Consider the following 19,571-nt stretch of genomic DNA (forward strand, 5'->3'; position numbering starts at 1 on the left):
TATTTTTGATAGACATTGTGTTTTCTTTTGGATATTTTATACACAATGTACTTTGATATGCCTATGGGATGTACCGAACATTTTGGTATTTTTTTTTTATATTGCCGATGGGAATGTGAAATTTTCTTTTGTTATTCTTTTCTTTTATCTTGTATATTACATTGGTATTTAGTTTTGTTTTTCAGGTTAAGTGTTCTTACCTCTAAGTTTGGGGGTATGCTTTGAGCCATACTTCCCCACTCAGGTTTTCCTTATCCTTAAACCATGCTTTCATTTTATACACATTGGGGACAATGTGTTATTTTAAGTTTGGGGGTATAGACATACATGTGTACACTTAGTCTAAATTTTGTACAAATTTTTCAAAATTTTTCAAATTTCTTTGTGAATATCTATGTTGTTTCGTAAAATTTAGTTGATTTATAACTGTGATTTGCTTTTCATTGACAATTTTAAAATTTTGAACACATGATCACACAATCAGAGATTCTAAGTCTGCTTAATTACTTTTGGCTACGAGATTCATATGTAGAAATTTGAAAATCATGACATACATTGGCATATTGTTTGTGGGGTATGTACTTAAGTTAATACCTTGCATACGGTCTTTAGTGTTTTAGAAAACCAAGATTACTTGTTAGATGGATGACGTGAGCATAGTAAAAAAAAAATAATTCAAAAAAAAAAAAAAAAAAAAAAAAAAACTTCATTGAGTAACCGGACCTCTTGCCTCATTAAGCATTGAGTGTTCGCGTCAAAAGATGTAAGTTAATAAAAAAATGGTTAGTTTGACTTCGTAGTTCTTCTTGACTTGAGTTATTAAGCCCTTAGGGATGTTTTACATCTAGTGCCCTAAAACCATCTGGTTTGGGAGTCACTGGCCTAACACTTGGTACATAGGTCATTTAGAAGCTTAAAGGAGTTGAGCATTGCACAACCATAATAAATAATGTAAATAATAGTAAAGTATGCCTATGCCTTAGTTATCCCATCCAGCGAGAGATATAAGGAATTTTGAGACACTGGAGCATGTATGTAGGTAATGTTCTTTGAAAGCCTCATAATTGTATGTTAATATCAAACTGCATAAATTCTAACATGTGAAATCTTAGCCGGCCATTTGTAAGTAAGTAGACTCTGATTATTTAAACTGTGTGAAGATGGAGTTTATTAGTTTAAAGTTGTTCATGAATTATGAACCATTGTTGTGATGATACTTCTTTTTATTAGGTAACATTTATATTTTGTAAAATTAATGTTTGTAGGTAGCATTTTCTGCTAAACCTTCACGAGACTTCACTCGTCCACTAGGGTAGCCTAGGGGTTTAAAAGGCTTGTTGCATGTGCTAAATGCAATCGCGTTTCCCACGAAAGAGGATGTAGATTAGTTGTTTATATTTTAATTTCTAGTTGTAATGCTAGGGACTAGCATTATGTAAGTTTGGGGGTGTGATAAGTCTTGAATTATTCGATTCAAGACCCCTTAATTTGCATTTGTTAAACCTACTTCGTGATGTATATATAACGTTTTGTTATGTTTTAGTGTTTTCTCTTATTTTCAGGTCTTAGTCGAAATCTAATTCAAAACACTTGAATTAGATCTGAAAATACATCAAGGGTATTTTAGTCATTTCCTGAGTTCGAAACTGATCCTGAGAAAATGGAAAATTGTCCCAAGGCATTTCGATCGATCGATTATTTGTACAGCAATAAATTCGATCGATCGACTTCTCGATCGATCGACATAATTTCGATCGAGCGAATTCGTGTCTTCCAGAAAGTTCAGATATTTTCAGATCTTTTCATTCTTTGTGCGATCCAAATTAAAAGTTTGATTTTGTGGACAGAAATGGACGCCGACCAACTCTGTTTGTGCGGCTAGGATTCACTCTTGATGATCTCTTGTAAATCCAATTCTCTATATATATGAGATTAGGGTTGTAGGTTAAAATATGCATCTTTTGAGATTTCGGATTTGCTCAGATGTATCACTTCAATTCCTTGCGTTTTTAGTTTCCTTTAGTGCACGTTTTCTGGGCTTAGTTCCAGAGAGCTTGTCCCATTTCTTTAATTTCAAGTTCTAGTTTAGCTTGTTCTTCATTTTCTTTCTTTCTTGTAATCCGATTTTCTTTAAGTTTAATATAGTTGTTTTTAATTCGTTTCTTTCTTGTTTCTTTACTGCTTTCCTTTAAATTCATGCTTAACTTAGATTCAATTCATGTCTAGCTAATTTAGTCCTTAGGGTTTGATCAAAAGTCCTATCCAAAATCATGTAGTGTTCTTGATGTTCTTAGGATTTTCTTTAGATGTTTGATGATTGTTGAGGGCTAGAGGATATCAAAACCCATGCTAAAAGGTTTTGGTATCAAGATTCCAATCAAATTTATTCATGAAAAAGAGTTTAACTTGTCTATGAGTTTTCCTTGAAGTCTTGAGTAAAACCAACGTTCTTGGAAACAAGAACGATGTCTTTTTCAATGGTGCTATTTGACATGATGTATGATTTCTCATTAGAGTTACCTTATAGGGTATGCTAGGGAACACCAATCATTTCATCCCTTTGGTAGTCTAATTGTCTTTCAATTGTAGTTTAAATTTATGTGGAATGATTTGGTGTGAAACTAGATATCTTATCATTGTGGCCTAAATAGGGTTTTCGTGTATTGTGTATACTTATCAGGATGTGTTATAGAGTAGTAAGCTAGGGCACGTTAGTCACTCCACACCTTTGGTAGAGTAAAATGTTTTCAATTATAGTTTAATATTTACGTGGAGTTGATTAACGTAAATCTAGTTGCTTTATGATTACGTCTTAACGAAAGTATTTTAATGTCGAGGTCGTCGTAATGGTTGACGCCCATTACGCGCTCATATCAAGCATGTTAGGAAGATCCATATAGACTTTAAGCATTGCATAGGTTGAGGATTGGATATGATCAACACCCTAAGTTTTCTTTTAAGCTAATTTCATTTCCTACTTTCATTTCCTTCACTTATCGTTGTAGCTTCAATTCTACAACTTTTGTTTTTACTTTTGTTGATAAATTAAGTTAGATACGTTCTTTAGATATTCCATTACGCAAAACAACCAATAATCTCTGTGGTTCGATCACCCTTACTATAGTACAATCGATTCGTACTATTGCGAGTGGTAAACTTATAAATTTAAAATCCACGTATCGTGTCGTATAGACGACACGTATCAATAGCTAAGATGGTATATACATGTAGCTGTTTGCCTGAAAATTACATGCCCATTCCGTAACTTCAATGGTCTCTCCCTATCTTTCATTTGAGACAATGCCAAAAATATAAAAGGCAGCTCTCAAAAAATTGTTGATCATTTATAGTTGCCTCTGGGGTGGGATCAGTAGAAACATCGAAACAGGGATGTATGAAAACAATGTCATTACAAATTGAAGTAGAACTCTCATACAAAACATTACACTATTAATTTCGCTTTAGGAGTCAATGTAACTAAAGAGGCAAATAAATAAGCATGCAATCTTCAAAACTTGAACGAAAACCATCTTCCAACCGAGTAGATGATGCAATCCCCTTAAGTACCACCTCCAGAACAGCAACCTACAAGATAAAATGAAATCAATCTATATATTATGCAACAACACAGAAGTAAAATTACTCAAATAATAGTATCTACAAAAATTTAATTTGATTAAAACAAAATCGTATCTCAGTCAGGAATTTTGATAAACCAACACATTCATTGAAAGAACCCAAATCAAACCAGCAGAATGCTAGCATTCTCAATATCCCACCATCGTGAATTCGTGATGCATAACCCCAAAAATCATAATAAACTTATAAAATGAGATCCTTTATCAGATTCAATCACAATATTAGATACTAGTTCAAAAATTTCATCTTCCACCCCCAAACCAAAACGAACCCAAGACCAAAGAAAATGTAAAGAAAAAAAATCGTGCCTTATGTAAAAAAAAAAAAAAACAGAAAATTAAAAATAAAAATAAAAATCAGAGAAACCAGAGAAAAATAAAATTAACTCAAATAATGGAATCTACAGAAACTTCATATGAAAAACAAAACTGTATCTCAGTCAGGCATTTTGACAAACATCTTACCTACGAATATAGAACACAACTAGCCAAATAAAATGAGAGATCCTTTGACAAATCATGAAAAAAAAAGAGGTGGGGGTTTCAGATATACCCAAAAACTGATAAAGAAGTTAAAACAAAATATAGTATTTGACTGTGCAAGCCCTAGAAATTAGGAAAAAAAGAAAAGGACAAAAAAAATATGTACCAAGAAACCATGAATCTCTCCCTCAGTCTCTCACACGCACAAGCACAGAGAGTAGAGCTAGGCTATTGGATATAGCAGTGAAAGGGAAACGTGTAACCAAACAAAGGGTACGGGAGAAAAGCAAACCCAGAACAACCCACAAATCAGACAAACAACCCATGAACTATAACCAAAATAAAAATCAACAAAAAATAGAGACCTGCGGGTTTGAGGAGAGAAGAACGTCTAGGCGAGTCCAGATCTGGAACTGGGGGCTCCAGAGCCTCGCGAAAATCGCGGTCCCAGGAGGTTGAGGAAATCACCGGCAAAGGTACAGGTATCAAGCGACTTTTGCTGGCAAAGGTACAGGTATCATCCCAAAATTTTCTACCTAAAGCCTTACCTCCATGGCATCAAGTTGTCATCCCAAGATTAGAGAGGGACAAACTCGACCTCCATCTCCTTTGTGGAGGTGAGGCTGGAAGTCAGGAGAATGGAAATGGAGTGTGGGTCACGAGAAAGAAGAATGGGTAAGGGGAAAAAAAAAAAAAATCAGGAGAAGAATGAGAGAGAGACGCAGAAAAATGTGTTTTTCTGAGGTTGACGCAGATCGATGAGGTGGCGTCTTATTAGCCGTTATAATAAATGGATATAAATGGACGGCTTAGATTAGAGAAATTGTGGCTGGGCAATTTTCTTAAAATTGCCGGGGATCTCAATCCGTCACAATCGCCCCCCCTTGGGACCCAACGTCCTCGCTGGCGACCCTCATGGGATCACCCCATTATTGGCATCCCAGCGAGTGCCCGCCGGCAACCCTCTTGGGCTTGTGCACGCTCCCACCATCTCAGGCTGGGCAATGACTCTGATACCATTTGTAACGATCCACCCCCCAATGACACAATACTGTCCGCTTTTGGCTCCCCATACAAGACTTCCCAGGAGGTCACCCATCCTGGAATTGCTCTCGCAGCGGCTCGCTTAACTGCGGAGTTCTGATAGGTTCATTGCCATCACGGCTTTAAAACGCGTTGTGTCATATAGAGTGCATTTATACATATAAGCACATCCTCATTCCCAGGCGATGTGGGACGTCACATAGCCCAAAATTTTTCATCCGATTTGAATTTAGTTATTAGATTTTCAATTTTAAAAATAAGGTTCTTAAATTTTACTGAAGTTTTAAATTAATTTCTTTATCACTTTACCGTTAAAGTTAACCATTTTTTATATGTCATGTGTGTCTCATTTTACACGCCAAGGTTCATTTCAATGTTAATATTAATAATTTTTCCTCTAACACTATAAATATATTAAATTAAGATGACAAAGAAGATAGTTTTTTGTTTTTAGTAGTTGGGAGTATTTTGTTTTTTTTTTTTTGGATTATTTGATATAACAATGATATTAGGTGTTGATATGAATGATAGGGTGTTAATTGAGACACACGTGACATATAACAAATCATTCATTTTTTACGAAAAAGTGATAGGGAAACTTATTTAAAATTTGGACAAAACCTAATGATTATCTTTTTGAAATTAGAACCTTAAGGACTAAATTAAAATAAGATAAAAATCTATGGGCTAAATATAATTTTTCCTAAAAATTTAGGATAGACCTCTCAATTTCTCTCACTTTTTTTTTTTACCAAAACTTTCAAAAATGTCCCGGGGTAAAGTTTTTTTTAAAAAAGAGCTTAAATACAAAATAACAAATAAATAAACTAATTTTTTTTTTTAAAAAAAAAAAAAAAAAAAAAGAGATGATATTTCCGTCCAAAAAATAACGTCACTAGCCTTAAAAAATCAGCACGTGTCCATTTGCCTCATTAATTTAAAAAATAAAAATAAAAATAATAAAACTTTAAAAAAATTGTAAAAAGAATGGTGGCTTAGGTCATCCCTTTGGGCAAACAAACCACCCCCAGACTGGTCATGGGAGTGGCTCAGCCACCCTTTTAGCCAAAATGGGGGCGGCTAGCCAAGGGGGTGGTCGACTACCCCCATTTTGCTCACAGGGATAACTCAAGCCACCCCTTTTCTTTTCAATTTTTTTTTTGTTTTTTTGTTGAGTTTCAATTATTTTTACTTTTCTACATATTAAATTTTGTATTTAAGGTTTTTTTTTTTTTAAAAAAAAAATTATTCTTTTGTTTTTACACTTTACTCCCGATGGCATTTTCGAAAGTTTTGGCCAAAAAAAAAAAATTACATTACATGCACGTTACTTGTTTTCCATCCAAAATGACTAACAACACCGATTGATGATATTTTTTTGCCAAAGTTTGATAGATTGGAGGGTCTATCGTCGTTTTTTGAATTTTGTACGCCAAAACACAAATGGGTAGATACTTCTGGGGTAAAATGTAATTTTTCTTTTATGTTTTATTTTTTTCAAACACTTCTTTTTAAAAATAATGAAAAATGAAAATCAATTTTTTAGAACATGTTTGGTAAATTTTGACTTAAAATTATTTTTCAGAACTAAAAAATGTGAAAAATAAGTTATTGATTGTGTTGACAATTTTTGTGCAAAAACATATTACTTATCACAAAATGGTGTTTTCTTTGAATAAATGTGTCGCATTAATCCTCCATGATTTTATTATTGAAAAGGGATACTAAGTGGTATATAGACGAATCCCTTTGTGTTGCAATTTTGCAAGAAAAAAAGTGCATTTTTTAATAAAATTGCATGAAGTATCTCCTTTAGAAGTGCATTCTTAAAAAAATAAAAAATAAAATGATATTTTCAATTCACAGGTAAAGGAGTATTAAAGCACACCACACCTAATTTATGTTTTGCTGTCTACTAGAACAATCTTCCCGGGAATGGGCGTTTTGGGAAGCATGAGTGGTAATATACATTATTTATTTATTTTATTTTTAAGTCTATACATTATTTACTTAATTTATGTCTATGGTGTTTTATTAATTTTTAGGGTAAATTGCACCGTTGGTCCATGTAGTATGCCATAATTATTTTTCACTCCCTATGATTTAAAAAGTTCATGAGAGATCCATGTGGTATGCAATAATTACGTTTTACTCCCTGTGTCGATTTTTCGTCCATAATTTTGACGGAATCTGTTAGCCCTACACGTCAACGACACGTGTCGCCAAGAAAATGGCGACACGTGTCCATCTTAATAAAAAAATAAAAATTTATTAAAAAATAAATAAAAATACTTATTTTTTTAAAAAAATTAAAATTCAAAAAAAAGAAAAACAAAAATGGGAAAGGGGTGGCTGGCCGCCGGGGGTGGCGCGCGGCCACCCCCAATGATTGGCTGGGGTTGGCCTGGCCACCCCTTTCCCATTTTTGTTTTTTTTTTTAATTTTAATTTTTTTAAAAGAATAAGTATTTTTATTTATTGTTTTTATTAAGATGGACATGTCAGCGCCACGTGTCACCAATAAGATGACGACACGTGCCATTTGACAGAATCTGTTAAAAATTTTAACATAATTTAACGTCAGGGATCGATTTATAATTATTGCATACCACAGTGATCTTTCATGAACTTTTTAAACCATAGGGAGTGAAAAATAATTATGACATACCATAGGGACCCACGGTGCAATTTTCTCTAATTTTTATTTACCATTTGTACCGTTGTACGTACTCTTACCAAGGAGACCCGAGTTGCTGGAAAGGCGATAAGTTGAAAACCCGTTTGGCGCCATACCATATGTTCGACAAAATTCCCGAGAGAACACAAAGCAATCACAGGCAAGAGAGGAGGGATCAATAAAGCACAGAATCTGCAAGTAGCTCCAAGCTTCTTTAAATGGAGTCCTTGTCCATCCCTACTCAATTTACCGTTACGAGGTACTAAAAAATCTTATATAATTTTTGTTTGTTTCATATGTTAACATTCAATTCCTATTTTTTCTTTCTTGCTAATCTCTTTGTTTTGGGCTATGAACTTTCGCTGGCCCTGACGCGGTAAAAGGTCCTCAGTGAGCGAAGCAACTAGAACCCACCTTACCTGGACGCGACCCAAGTTCATAGAATTGCCGAGGGGTTCCTCGAGAAGCAAATATTTGTCGAGAAGGCTGTGTTTGAGCAAAGGAAGTGATGGGATTAGACGAAATCCACATGGGGTTAGTGAGATAGACGGCGTGATCATCGTCGACCATGGTTCGCGGCGCAAGGAATCGAATCTCATGCTAAGTGAGCTCTAAACTTGGTTCCTTTTTCTACAAGTTTGATTTTTTGGCTATTAGAGTAATGTTTTTGGTTTTTGATTTTTGAAGGTTTTATTTTCGTAACAAGTCTAATTCTTGGCTTAGATTGTTCACATTAGAAAAAATGAATGTGGGCTTAGCTTATTTTATTGGTAATGTGCTCATTATGTTATCTTGTATAAATTTTCAGATGAGTTCGTGGCCATGTTTAGAGAGAAAACTGGATACCCAATTGTAGAGCCTGCTCATATGGTATTTCTCTATTAATTTTTTTAGAAAGGAAATGAAATAAAACTTTGAATCTTGTTTTATCGTTGAAAGAAATACAAACTTACTTTATTTGAACGGAGTAGTTGCAGAGGGAGCTTTTGTTTTGTTTGTGATGCTCATACGGAAGTATAACCATTTATTTTGTTGTTTTTACATGGTTAAGTTTTCAAAGGTTTCGATTCTTTTGGCTTTAAATGCTTTCGTTGGCTTTTCTCCCTTGCAATTCTAAAGCAACTATCATAGTACAGTCTATTTTTTCATTATTGTGTTTTACCTTAATCCTTTACACAAATTACCCGTCTTCTTCTGCTTGAATATACCAGTTCAAAGTTCATATATCTGCTTATTTGTCACTATCTATTATTTTGCTTAGTGCTGCTAAATCCAAATGGAGATTAGGAAAGTTGCTCATGTTGTGCTTTATATTTGTTTCAATGAGATTGATTGTTTGGATCCTCATTACACAGATTGCTTAATTGCCACAGCATCCACTTCAGGAGCTTTTGTTGCCTGAAGTACATTAAACAATCTTTTAGCAGCACCAACTAGTCTTCTTTTTGCTTTGTTTTTTTTTTTTTTGGTCTTTTCCACAGCATTACTTTAGGACTCCATCTCTCTTCCTATTGAACACAAGATTAGAAAAAAGTGTGTATCCCTTGTTCGCTGTTAGTGTAATTGGCAAGGGTATTCTGTCAATATTATAGTAATGCTCAGTACTGCATGAGCAATGCATTTACAGCTAGCTTAAAAGAAGTCATCTTGTACTTCAAAGAAAAAATTTACAGAACTTTTCTCCACATGTTAGATAGTTTGTGTTCCAACCATAGCTTGGTGGGAGATTTCTAGACTTTCTCTCTTTCTCTTCCCAAAGTAGAATAACTTGTGAAAAGGGTGATCTTATTTCTGTCCTTGGTTCTACTTGCTGAAGGTTAAGGAAAACAGAACCATTTTCAGTTTCAGCTGTGCTTTGGTGCTGAAGTTTATTTGTTATGAGTATAATTTGGGTTTGCTAGCATTCTCATTGATTGCCTTCTGGTCTTTGTGAGCTAGACATACAAATACGTGTGGGTTAGCAATGTAAATGGAATCTAAGTGAATCTTTAAGTGTGTGTGTATATATATATATATAGTTTTTTTTTTTGTAACTATAACAATTTTTCATATTATTCCCTTATTATCGTTAGAACTGGCAATTTTTTACACGACCTGTGAATCCGACATGAAATTAGCATGTTCGGTTTTGCATAATCAAGTTCAGGTCAATTCGGGTGTACTCGGATTAACCCGTTTAATAAATGGGTCAATCCCAGGTCAACTCGCTTAGCCCATGGGTGACCCGCATAACCTGTATATATTAAATTATATATATTTTTTACAATTAAAAACACAAAACCCTAAAAGGTTAAAATTCATATAAATACATTTTTATATAAAATTCATAAAGATTGTATATATATATATATAGTGCATTTAAATTCATATAAATATCGAAACAGGTTAGCAGGTCGTGTTGTGTCACCCACTAATTTAAATGGGTAGCTTCAAGATTGATGGGTTTGGCTCGTTTAACTAAATGGGTCGGGTTCGGCTGGACCCATACCTGGTTGACCTATAAGTCAACCCAACACGTCAACACGAATTGCCAGTCCTAATTATTGTCACAAAGCTGGTTGATAAGAACTGCTCTCATCATTTTTATTAGGTTTTAGTGCATGTAGCAATACTACTTGGTACTCTTGACTTTTCTGTTGAATAGAATGCTTACTTGCTTTGCATGGTGCTGTATGTCTTCAAAGCCACTTCATCATTTATTCCAATATCTTAAATATGTGTAGGAGTTGGCAGAACCATCTATAAGAGATGCTTTTGGTTCTTGTGTTGAACAAGGCGCAAATCGTGTGATCGTAAGCCCATTTTTTCTCTTACCTGGACGACATTGGCACAAGGTAGCTAAGTTTGCTTTCCTTTGAGAACTTGATTATGAATCTAATAGAGAATTGATTACCTTAGTTTTTATATATATCCAAGATAGATTAAGAAAACCTGGTCGATTGTTCATACTTTTTGTTATTTAACAGGATATTCCCTCCTTGGCTGCTGAAGCTGCAAAAGAACACCCTAATGTGTCATATATCGTAACTGCACCTCTTGGTTTGCATGATCTACTTGTGGTATAAAATTTCTTCCTGTTCATTCTATCCGGCCAACTTGGGAAAAAAATCTCTTAAACTTTGCCAAAAGTTCAAACTGTCTCAACTTTATGATTGAGCTATGTGCTTTGTGTTGATTTTTCTAGATCATTCACATATTAGTATATTTTGAAAATTTTCCTGATTATTTTTATAAATTCCATAACATAATTTCTTTGATAGTCATTGCTAGTTATAGTATATTTAGATCGACGTAGCTGTAGTCATTCTAAATTTAGATTTTTTCTTATTGCAGGATGTTTTGAATGATAGGATTCAACACTGTTTAAGCCATGTAGCAGGAGATGCAGAAGAGTGTGCAGTTTGCGCTGGTACAAGCAAATGCAGGCTCTATTAAATTTAGAAATTGCAGATCAAAATCATATGAGGGCTCTCTTACAGTGGGGAGCCATTTCAGCATTGAATCTGATGGAAGCATCTGGTAATTGGACATACAAAGAATCATGAAATTGTGTTCTGGCTATGATTTAAGAGGATGTGCAATTATTTGGAGGAAATCAGACTAATCAGTTGAAATGAAGCCCTTTGTCAAGTCCTGTATGCAGGGATGTTGCTGTTGGATATCATCAAAGTGAGAAGCATGACATGTTTGCATCCACTCTTTATCAATCTGAAGTGTTTTGCATCATTTGAGTTTGCAATGCTCCTGTGAGGCTAACAGGATAAAGATGCTGCTCTAATGGTGCTGGGGTGCCTCTGCAAATTTTCTGACTAATCGTGTTGGATGCAATAGCTATAACATTAAATAATCTATTTGCTTCCTTATTGTATCTTGGTTCTATTTTCATTATACATCAGTTGTAACCAGTGCACTTCTTCCTCTTTTCTAATGGTGCATCTAACCCGAATCAGGATCTGTACATTTATTGTTATAATTGTCTAATTTTGTGATTTAAATAATTATCTATAATTGACATCTCTAGGCAGCTTCCTCTGGAGATTATATGATCAATCACCAACAATTTGTACTCTTTATTGTTGCAATGAGTTATAGCTCATCTTGTTAGATCGTAATGAGGTGAAAGTTACTACCATTTCTTTGAGTGCCAGCCTCCTGATTCAGTTGCTTGGTGAAGGACTTAGGTGCCATAAATACATTTGCAGGTCTTTCCCAACCTCCTCCAAATACGCCATACCCTTCTTTCGGCTGAGGTTGAATCAGGAACTCCAATACTGCCAACTCTTCTCTATCCACCCAATGGATGCAATTCACAGGGCATGAATCAACTGATACCTGTAAGTTTCATTTCCTGGTTGTTATACACAAAGTGATGGGTGAGACCTTTTTAGAGGAATGCTATAAACTTTTATTCGACCACTATTTTACCTTGCTGATGTAATAGTGTCGATCAATTTTTTTTTTTTTTTTTTATAGCTTACTTCGCCAACGAGTTATAAAAAATTTGTAAAGGAGCTATAGGTTTACTCTTAACAAAATAGTGACTCATTTTCTCTAATTAACATTTCAAAATGTGGGAATCAGTGTATTATCACTTTTGTTTCCAACACGACTTTTATTTTGTGTTCTAGAATTTTCAATTTCCTTTTTTTTTTTTTAATAAAAAAACAAATAGTTTACACTTTCTCCTTTATTTTTAAACTCAGTTTCTCCAATTCCATTAAAAAAAAAAAAAAAATTGGATAATTTGTTTTGAACCCTTCAAGAAAAATATTACAATTAATTCTAACGCCTTAAATTTTAACTTAACTAATATATATACTTTTGTCTTATTATCTTTTTAGGGGTACTTTTTTTATTTGTTTTCCTATTCAAACCTTACAAAATTACATTAAAAAAAGCTTGACCCAGAAGAAAATTTGAGTGGATAACTATGGTGTCCGAGGTTGGGTGTGGAGGGGAAGAGAGGTGGGTGTAGGGGTGTAAGATGAGTTTGGCCGCTCGTGAATTCGGCTCGGTTCAGTTCGATTAAACTCGATTCGGTCTCGGTTTGAATAATAAATGAATTGTTCGTTAACACAATAATATGTTCGAATATTAAACGAGACATATTCGTATAAACTCGGTTCGACTAGGATAAACTTGTATAAACTCGTATAATTTCATTTTGTACAATTTTTTCTTAGTATTATTTTAATTTTGTAATAAGAACATCTTAAGTAAAAATGAATCATCTTCGTAATATGATAGAAATAGCTTGAATTATTGTTATGAGTTTAATTTTATAGATTTATGTGTACATAAGTGTGTTTGTGAGTATGTGTTTGTGTGCACACATGTAATTTGTGTATGTGCATAATAAATTTATATACATACATATAAACTCGAGATTATATTATTTAAGATTCAAGTTAATTTATTTAATGAACTCAGATAATAAAATTTTAACAAGACTTAATTAATTAATTATTAGTATGGATTTATGAAAATATAAACAATCATGATATATACTTTATATAATAAATGAATAAGTTAATTAAGCAGCTCGTAATAAGATCGAACTCGACTCGTGTTCGAAATAAAATTAAACGAGCTAAGTTTGAACACAATATTTCGTTCGATGATAAGTTCGAGCTCGACTCGTGTTCAAAATAAAATTAAATGAGCCGAATTTAAACATTCAATACTCGACTCGGCTCGAATACAGCTATAAGTGGGTGTAAGTGGGTGTTTAGAAAGAGATTCAGGCTGGTTTGATCAAACTATTCTCTACTGCTTTGGACCGTTGGAATTCATTTAGCTGACGTGTCGAAATTTAAACCACAGACTGGAGCTAACTAAACTAAATGTGAACTGCGTTTATGATAGCGCCAAATGGCACTTTAATACGATGGAACAGTGCGGCCTTTATTGGCCGGGATGACATCAACCTAAAAGGAAAAAAGATAAACGTATCATCTGAGAAAGCTAAACGACGACGGTTCCTTATTTTTTTTTTCTTTTAAAATGAAAATCCAATATTCTTATTATTTTAAATTCTCAGCGTAATGGTAGATCCGCTTAAAAGATCCATTGGAGCCTTTGAAGAAAAAGCCTCTTCAGAGGCCAGAAATGTACTGTGAAAATGGCTAACGCAGCCAAATTTCTTCGTCCAATTACGCAATCTCTCGCTGTGATAACCTCTTCTTATCCGCCAATCTCTCATTCTAGAAAATTTTGTAACTCTCTCTCTCTCTCTCTCTCTCTCTGTGTGGATTATACTCACAAAATTTGTTGTTTATTTCATTAATCTGCTATTACTTGCTCGCAGTTTATGCTAAATTCGAACCTTTGAAGACGGTAATAAAGAACCTTGAACCTGCTCTTCGCAACCCTGCCTCGACATTTCAGCGTAAACTGATTACGCAAAGAAAGTATTTCCGTTTTTCAGGTGACACAGTCTAATATCGATTACTATATTAATGCAAAATCTTGTGGTTGGTTATCTTGGGTTTTGTTAAATCAACCGTATTAAATCACCCATTAGCTTTAATATTTGATTAATATTTTAAAATCGAGTCCTCAATAAATCAGACTTAACACATGAAATATTTAAATAAAATGGGAGTGGATGATGCGAAATTAAATCATCGTTCATCCCAACGATAGAATGAACGAATTTAATGATTTAATTAATATTCTAACCGGTTTCGATCAATTTTGAAGCCTTGGAATAAGGAAGTATCTTTTTGAATCCAAACTTGAAAATGGGCGTGTCCCTAATTTAGGTTTAGAACCTGAATATCTAATGTAAGTGCTGGGTTGATATTATTCCATCATGTGTTGATAATGTTTGTGTTAGCGCTGGGATATATGAACTTGTATCTTTATGCTAGAGTAGACTATTTCAATCTATTGGGAAAATGTAGAGCTTAACTGTTTGGAAAGGGAGTGTCTTTTAAGGCAAATGAATTTACATCATGAGATGGGTTTTGTGGTGTTATCATATATCATTCATCTAATCTAGTGTTAGAAATGTTATACCATTAAGATTTGTTGTATAGGGTTTAACAGTGGTTGCTTTCTGGACTGATCTATTTTGCTTTATTAACTTTTATTGAGAATTGAAACCTATGTCCTTACTAAAGCAATAAGAAATATATGCCTCATTATGTTATTTGTTTAGTATGCAACCAGTTCTAATTGTAATATGGTTGTTGTGATGGAATTCTTTCAGGGAGTAAACTAAGTATTGGACATATATTTGGTGTGTCAGTTGTGCTGGGATCAAAAAGCGCTTGGCCTCATGTTGCTTATGCTATGGATGGTGAGCTGAACATCGCTGTTAGTATTATGAATTTATGGGTTTTGTGTTCCATTTTAAAGTCTCGTGGTTTTTCAAATTTGTACCTGTACTGACTTTCATGCTTTGAATTTTAAGTCTTCAATAATGTAGGTCATGATATTTTGCTGGATGATCGCCAGTTGTTGGATGCTTCAGATGAGGAAGAAGATCCAAAGGCCTTCTGGATGTTTGCAAGGAAATTGTGGCTACCTGTTTTTTTCTTTCTTACTGTGTTGACTAACTTGGATCATCCTACTGCACTAATTGCACTCAAAATTGTTCTATTACTACTCAGCACAAATCCCAGTCCTCTCTCAGTCTATGCTTTTGTTGATCAGGTATGGATGCATTCCACTTTACTTTGTTCCATTTATTGATAGCTTATGACTCGAGAAAGTCCAACAAGCGAGTTTCCAAAGTCTAATCCGTGATGGCATCCACAAACTAGTGGGTATTGGGAGGCAATACATCCCCTAGTGTTTGACTCAGTGACCTCAAGAAATGTGGATTTTCAAACAGATGATACCTTATGTAATTATGTTGAGCGTAATGTGAAAATGTAACTTTCAATCAATATATGCTTATCTCAGAGGGTATGTATTTTCATTTTTATTGATATACTCTTATGTATAATCCTTCCAGTACAATTATTATCATCATCACCAGTACCATTATGACAATCTTAGTGGCCGATATAGTTATATGTACTTTTAGTGCACCAATGGCCTTTATAATTTATTGGAGCTGCTTTTTATTTTTAAATGGGACCAAGGCTTTGTTCAGTGAAGTAGCAATAGATGAAATCTGTCCTCTTGTTGAGCTATGGGATTGATACTTAGGATTGACTCTCTTTGTTGTTTGTTCCTGCACGCATCAAATGTAGAGTAAATAAATTATGTGTGTGGGTATGTAAAAGACTCCATAAATGGATATTCCTCGGCAAGCTTTTGACTTCAAACTTTTCATGTTGCAGTTATGTCATCAATCTATGCGCCAAGAGCCTCACTTATACAAAGTAAAGGTACGTGCCTATCTGTTTTCATTATCTTTCTTTTAATTCTTGTTGCTATACAAATTTTAGAGATGTCAGCAAAGATCTCCACTTTTTATGTTTTAGAGCAAAAAAGTTAAAGAAGTATTTTTTGAGTTTTTTTACCAAACATACCCATTTTTTGCTTTGCACAACTTTCTATTTACTAAAAATACTTTTTAAATTTCTAAACGCAATTCCAAACATGTTGGAAGCACATAATCTGATAGATCATGTGCCAGTTTGTCCAGGCCAATTGTTTCTGGACTCTTATTCTAATTGACATCTTGATGAGCTGCATGCTAATGGGAACTGCTATCACATGCACTTCGGTTGATTACAATTTGGAATCTGATAATTGAGAATATAATGGGTGGATCAACTTATTGGCTCTGGATAACTTATCTGAGTCTTCTATGGTGTTTTTACTTTTATATATATATATAAAATAAAAATCTTTTCTGAGTCCAGAATTTGTGTTGATGAAGTGCCTCTTTTTTTTGTTTGGTTAACCTAAGTTGCTTTTACCTACTTGTAACAATTGCTGATCTTTTGATATGCAGTCATTATATGCCAAAAGAGTTGAAGTCCAAGACTATAAGCTTTTCTGCGTTGCTAGAGTCGAACTAAAAGAAGAAAAGCTCACTTTGGTTGGAATTCTAGGTGGTTGGTGGCCTTTGCCGACACTATTTGGTCGGGGGGCGTTTTCTGTGATTAGAAATGGAGCTTTGAAGCATTGATGAGAACACAACAAAAGAAGCTAATTTAAAACTCTAGTTTAATTTAGCTGCTTCTCCACAGATGTGACCATGCTTTGCTTCATGGACCAGGGTAGTACCCTCCAACGAAAGCCATGTCTTTTGTTTCTCTTGCCTTATATTTATATATATATAGCACTTCTTGTAATTTTCATTTTAAAGAGAATTAATTAGTGGAAACAGTAAATATCTTCTAGGCAACTTCTGATGAAAGATTGCAAAAACAGTGTTACTCTGCACATGAATGGAAACAATTAGGCTCCGTTTGGCCAAGAATTTTGGGATTAGTTTTTGCACTGTTTCCGTGTGCCATAAACCTCTCTCTTTTTTTCTTTTCTTTTTTCTTTATATATATATATATAGAGAGAGAGAGAGAGAGACATACAAAAGAAATTACAAGGATAGTAACAAATACAAAAAACAGAAAATAAATAAAAGCTAACAATTGAAAAACTCAAACTAAAGAACTTCAAGTACCGAAAGGAAATAAGAAAGGTTGAAGTCACGTGCGAATGCAGTTAATGAAAGCTATGGCCTGCAACATATTATGGGATGATTGTATTATTGTGATTGATCTAAATTACAAATCACTTCCTGTGATATAAAAAAATTATAGAGGGTTCATGTGATAAACTATAATTACAAATCAGTTCTTGAACACGTTTTTTTTCTACCAAGTTAACAGATTTCGTTAGTCAGCCACATTACATCTAATAGGAAGCCAACACGTGTTCATTACAATAAAAAATATAAATAAATAAAACAAAATATTTGTTTTATATATATATATATATTGGAGGGGTGGCGCGTGACCACCCCCAAAGGCATTTAGGGATGGCTCAAAGGCCACCCCCAAACATTGGGGGTGGCCGGGCACCACCCCTAAATGCCTTTGGGTCAGCCACCCCCAAACCTTTAGTATTTTTTTACAAATAATAAAAATAAAAAACAAATATTTTGTTTTATTTATTTATATATTTTTCTTATTGTAATAGGCATATGTCAACTTCCTATTGGGTGTGACATAGCTTACTAACGAAATCTGTTAACTTGGCATATGGAAAACGTGTTCAGGGACTGATTTGTAATTATAGTTTACTACAAAGACTTTCCATACAATTTTTGAATTACATAGAGTGATTTGTAATTTAAGCCAATTCTAATGACCATAAATGAATCCCATTGTCTTGCAATTTTGCACGAAAAAATGGTGTATTTTTTTTTAATAAAATTGGATGAAGTGCCTTCTTCAAAAAAAAAAAAAAAAAAAAAAAAAAAAAAAAAAGATGTTTTCATATCACAGGTAAATGTGTGCGTTTTAAAAATGCACGATTTTAAATGTTAAATTATTATTTTAAAATGTCAAAATGCAATTTTACTTAACATTTAACTACATTTTTAAATTGTATATTTTAAAATTGCTATATTTTAAATTGTGTGTTTTGAAATGCAAAACCAAACACACATGTAGTCAGGTATAATAACAAAAATAATACAAATTTTTGAGTATTTTAGTAAATAATGTCTACGTGCTATGAAAGTGCTAGGAGCATTGTCCATAAGCTAGCTCAAAAGGTTAATTTAATTGAAAGAGCATCAACTTTTGTTGAAAATCTCTTCTCATATACATTAATAAATTGCACATAGATATTTGTTTGTATTTTTTGGCATTCACAAATTGACCTTTAATAAAATTTGTTAACTTTAATGGAAAGTGAATATCAAATTTATCACATTTAATATTTGGATTTATTTATGTTATATATCACATTTAATAGTTAAGAATTTGAGTAATGTTTGACTCACAACTAATCTATGAAGTAATGATAAGCATCATCTTTTTATTATCTCGAAGTTAATGTGGTTTTTAAAATTACTATTGAATTTGAGATTGATCACTACTAAATTTTGATTTAATGGTTTTTTTTTTTTTTTGAACAAGTAGCATGTGCTACAATATATTGCTAATAGCTCGAAGGCAATTACATAACAAAGAGGTACAAGACCCCCTACATCATAAGCCAAAAGGATCTGACTTAAAAACAATTGTCTAAACAATACAGAAACAATACAATGACACCATTTGGGCATTTCTTTACAATAACACACACTCATAAAAAAAGATGGCCGATCTAGCAACATGACAATAAATAGTCCAGTATAAATTTAAGCATTACAAAGGTAAACTGTGACAGGAGAAACATACGAATAACACAAAACAGATACCACACAAACAGCTAGTGTCAGGGAGAGTCATCACCGGAGCCGGCGCGTGCTCTCTTCAGAAGCGGAAGACGCCCGAAACCACCGATCTCCATCAACCACCACTGGAACGACAAGCTGTGGCCCTCACACGCCAGTCAGCGGGAGAAATCTCCCTGGCGCGTGCTGGCCACGCGTCAAGCAGGAAAAACGACCACGACCGTGGCTTGACACAACCGGACCAGAGGAAAGCCGGCGACCACCACGGAAGAGCGCGTGTCGATAAAAAAACCGCCAAGGTCCGCAGATCTAGCTCCAAAAGAAACCCTCAAGATTTGCATGGCCAGACAATACCATCGCCGGAGACACCACGAATGACAGCTCCCCTCCACCAACTGCTAGCGTAGCTTCTGCCAGAA

At 34.1% G+C, this 19,571-nt stretch overlaps 2 protein-coding genes across 4 annotated transcripts; both read left to right on the forward strand.

Moving 5' to 3' along the window:
* Window positions 1-7,869: 7,869 nt before the first annotated feature.
* LOC133880120 (sirohydrochlorin ferrochelatase, chloroplastic-like) lies at window positions 7,870-11,769 on the forward strand. The gene is made up of 6 exons (XM_062319001.1): window positions 7,870-8,100; window positions 8,225-8,445; window positions 8,650-8,711; window positions 10,565-10,675; window positions 10,808-10,900; window positions 11,175-11,769. The coding sequence occupies exons 1-6, from the start codon at window positions 8,060-8,062 to the stop codon at window positions 11,274-11,276; spliced, it is 630 nt and encodes a 209-aa protein (XP_062174985.1). The 5' UTR covers window positions 7,870-8,059; the 3' UTR covers window positions 11,277-11,769.
* A 2,101-nt stretch (window positions 11,770-13,870) lies between these two features.
* LOC133879913 (uncharacterized) lies at window positions 13,871-17,226 on the forward strand. 3 transcript variants are annotated; one of them, XM_062318727.1, is made up of 6 exons: window positions 13,871-14,056; window positions 14,149-14,268; window positions 15,055-15,165; window positions 15,274-15,500; window positions 16,136-16,183; window positions 16,756-17,226. In XM_062318727.1, exons 1-6 carry the CDS (start codon window positions 13,963-13,965, stop codon window positions 16,930-16,932), a joined length of 777 nt encoding a protein of 258 aa, XP_062174711.1. In that variant the 5' UTR covers window positions 13,871-13,962; the 3' UTR covers window positions 16,933-17,226. The 3 variants fall into 3 exon arrangements, with proteins under 3 accessions (XP_062174711.1, XP_062174713.1, XP_062174712.1); XM_062318729.1 differs by having other exon boundaries at window positions 15,055-15,144; XM_062318728.1 differs by having other exon boundaries at window positions 13,872-14,056; window positions 15,055-15,144; window positions 15,259-15,500.
* The last annotated feature ends 2,345 nt before the right edge of the window (window positions 17,227-19,571 follow it).

This window comes from Alnus glutinosa, chromosome 10 (genome assembly GCF_958979055.1).
Source record: "Alnus glutinosa chromosome 10, dhAlnGlut1.1, whole genome shotgun sequence".
Classification (NCBI taxonomy): domain Eukaryota; kingdom Viridiplantae; phylum Streptophyta; class Magnoliopsida; order Fagales; family Betulaceae; genus Alnus; species Alnus glutinosa.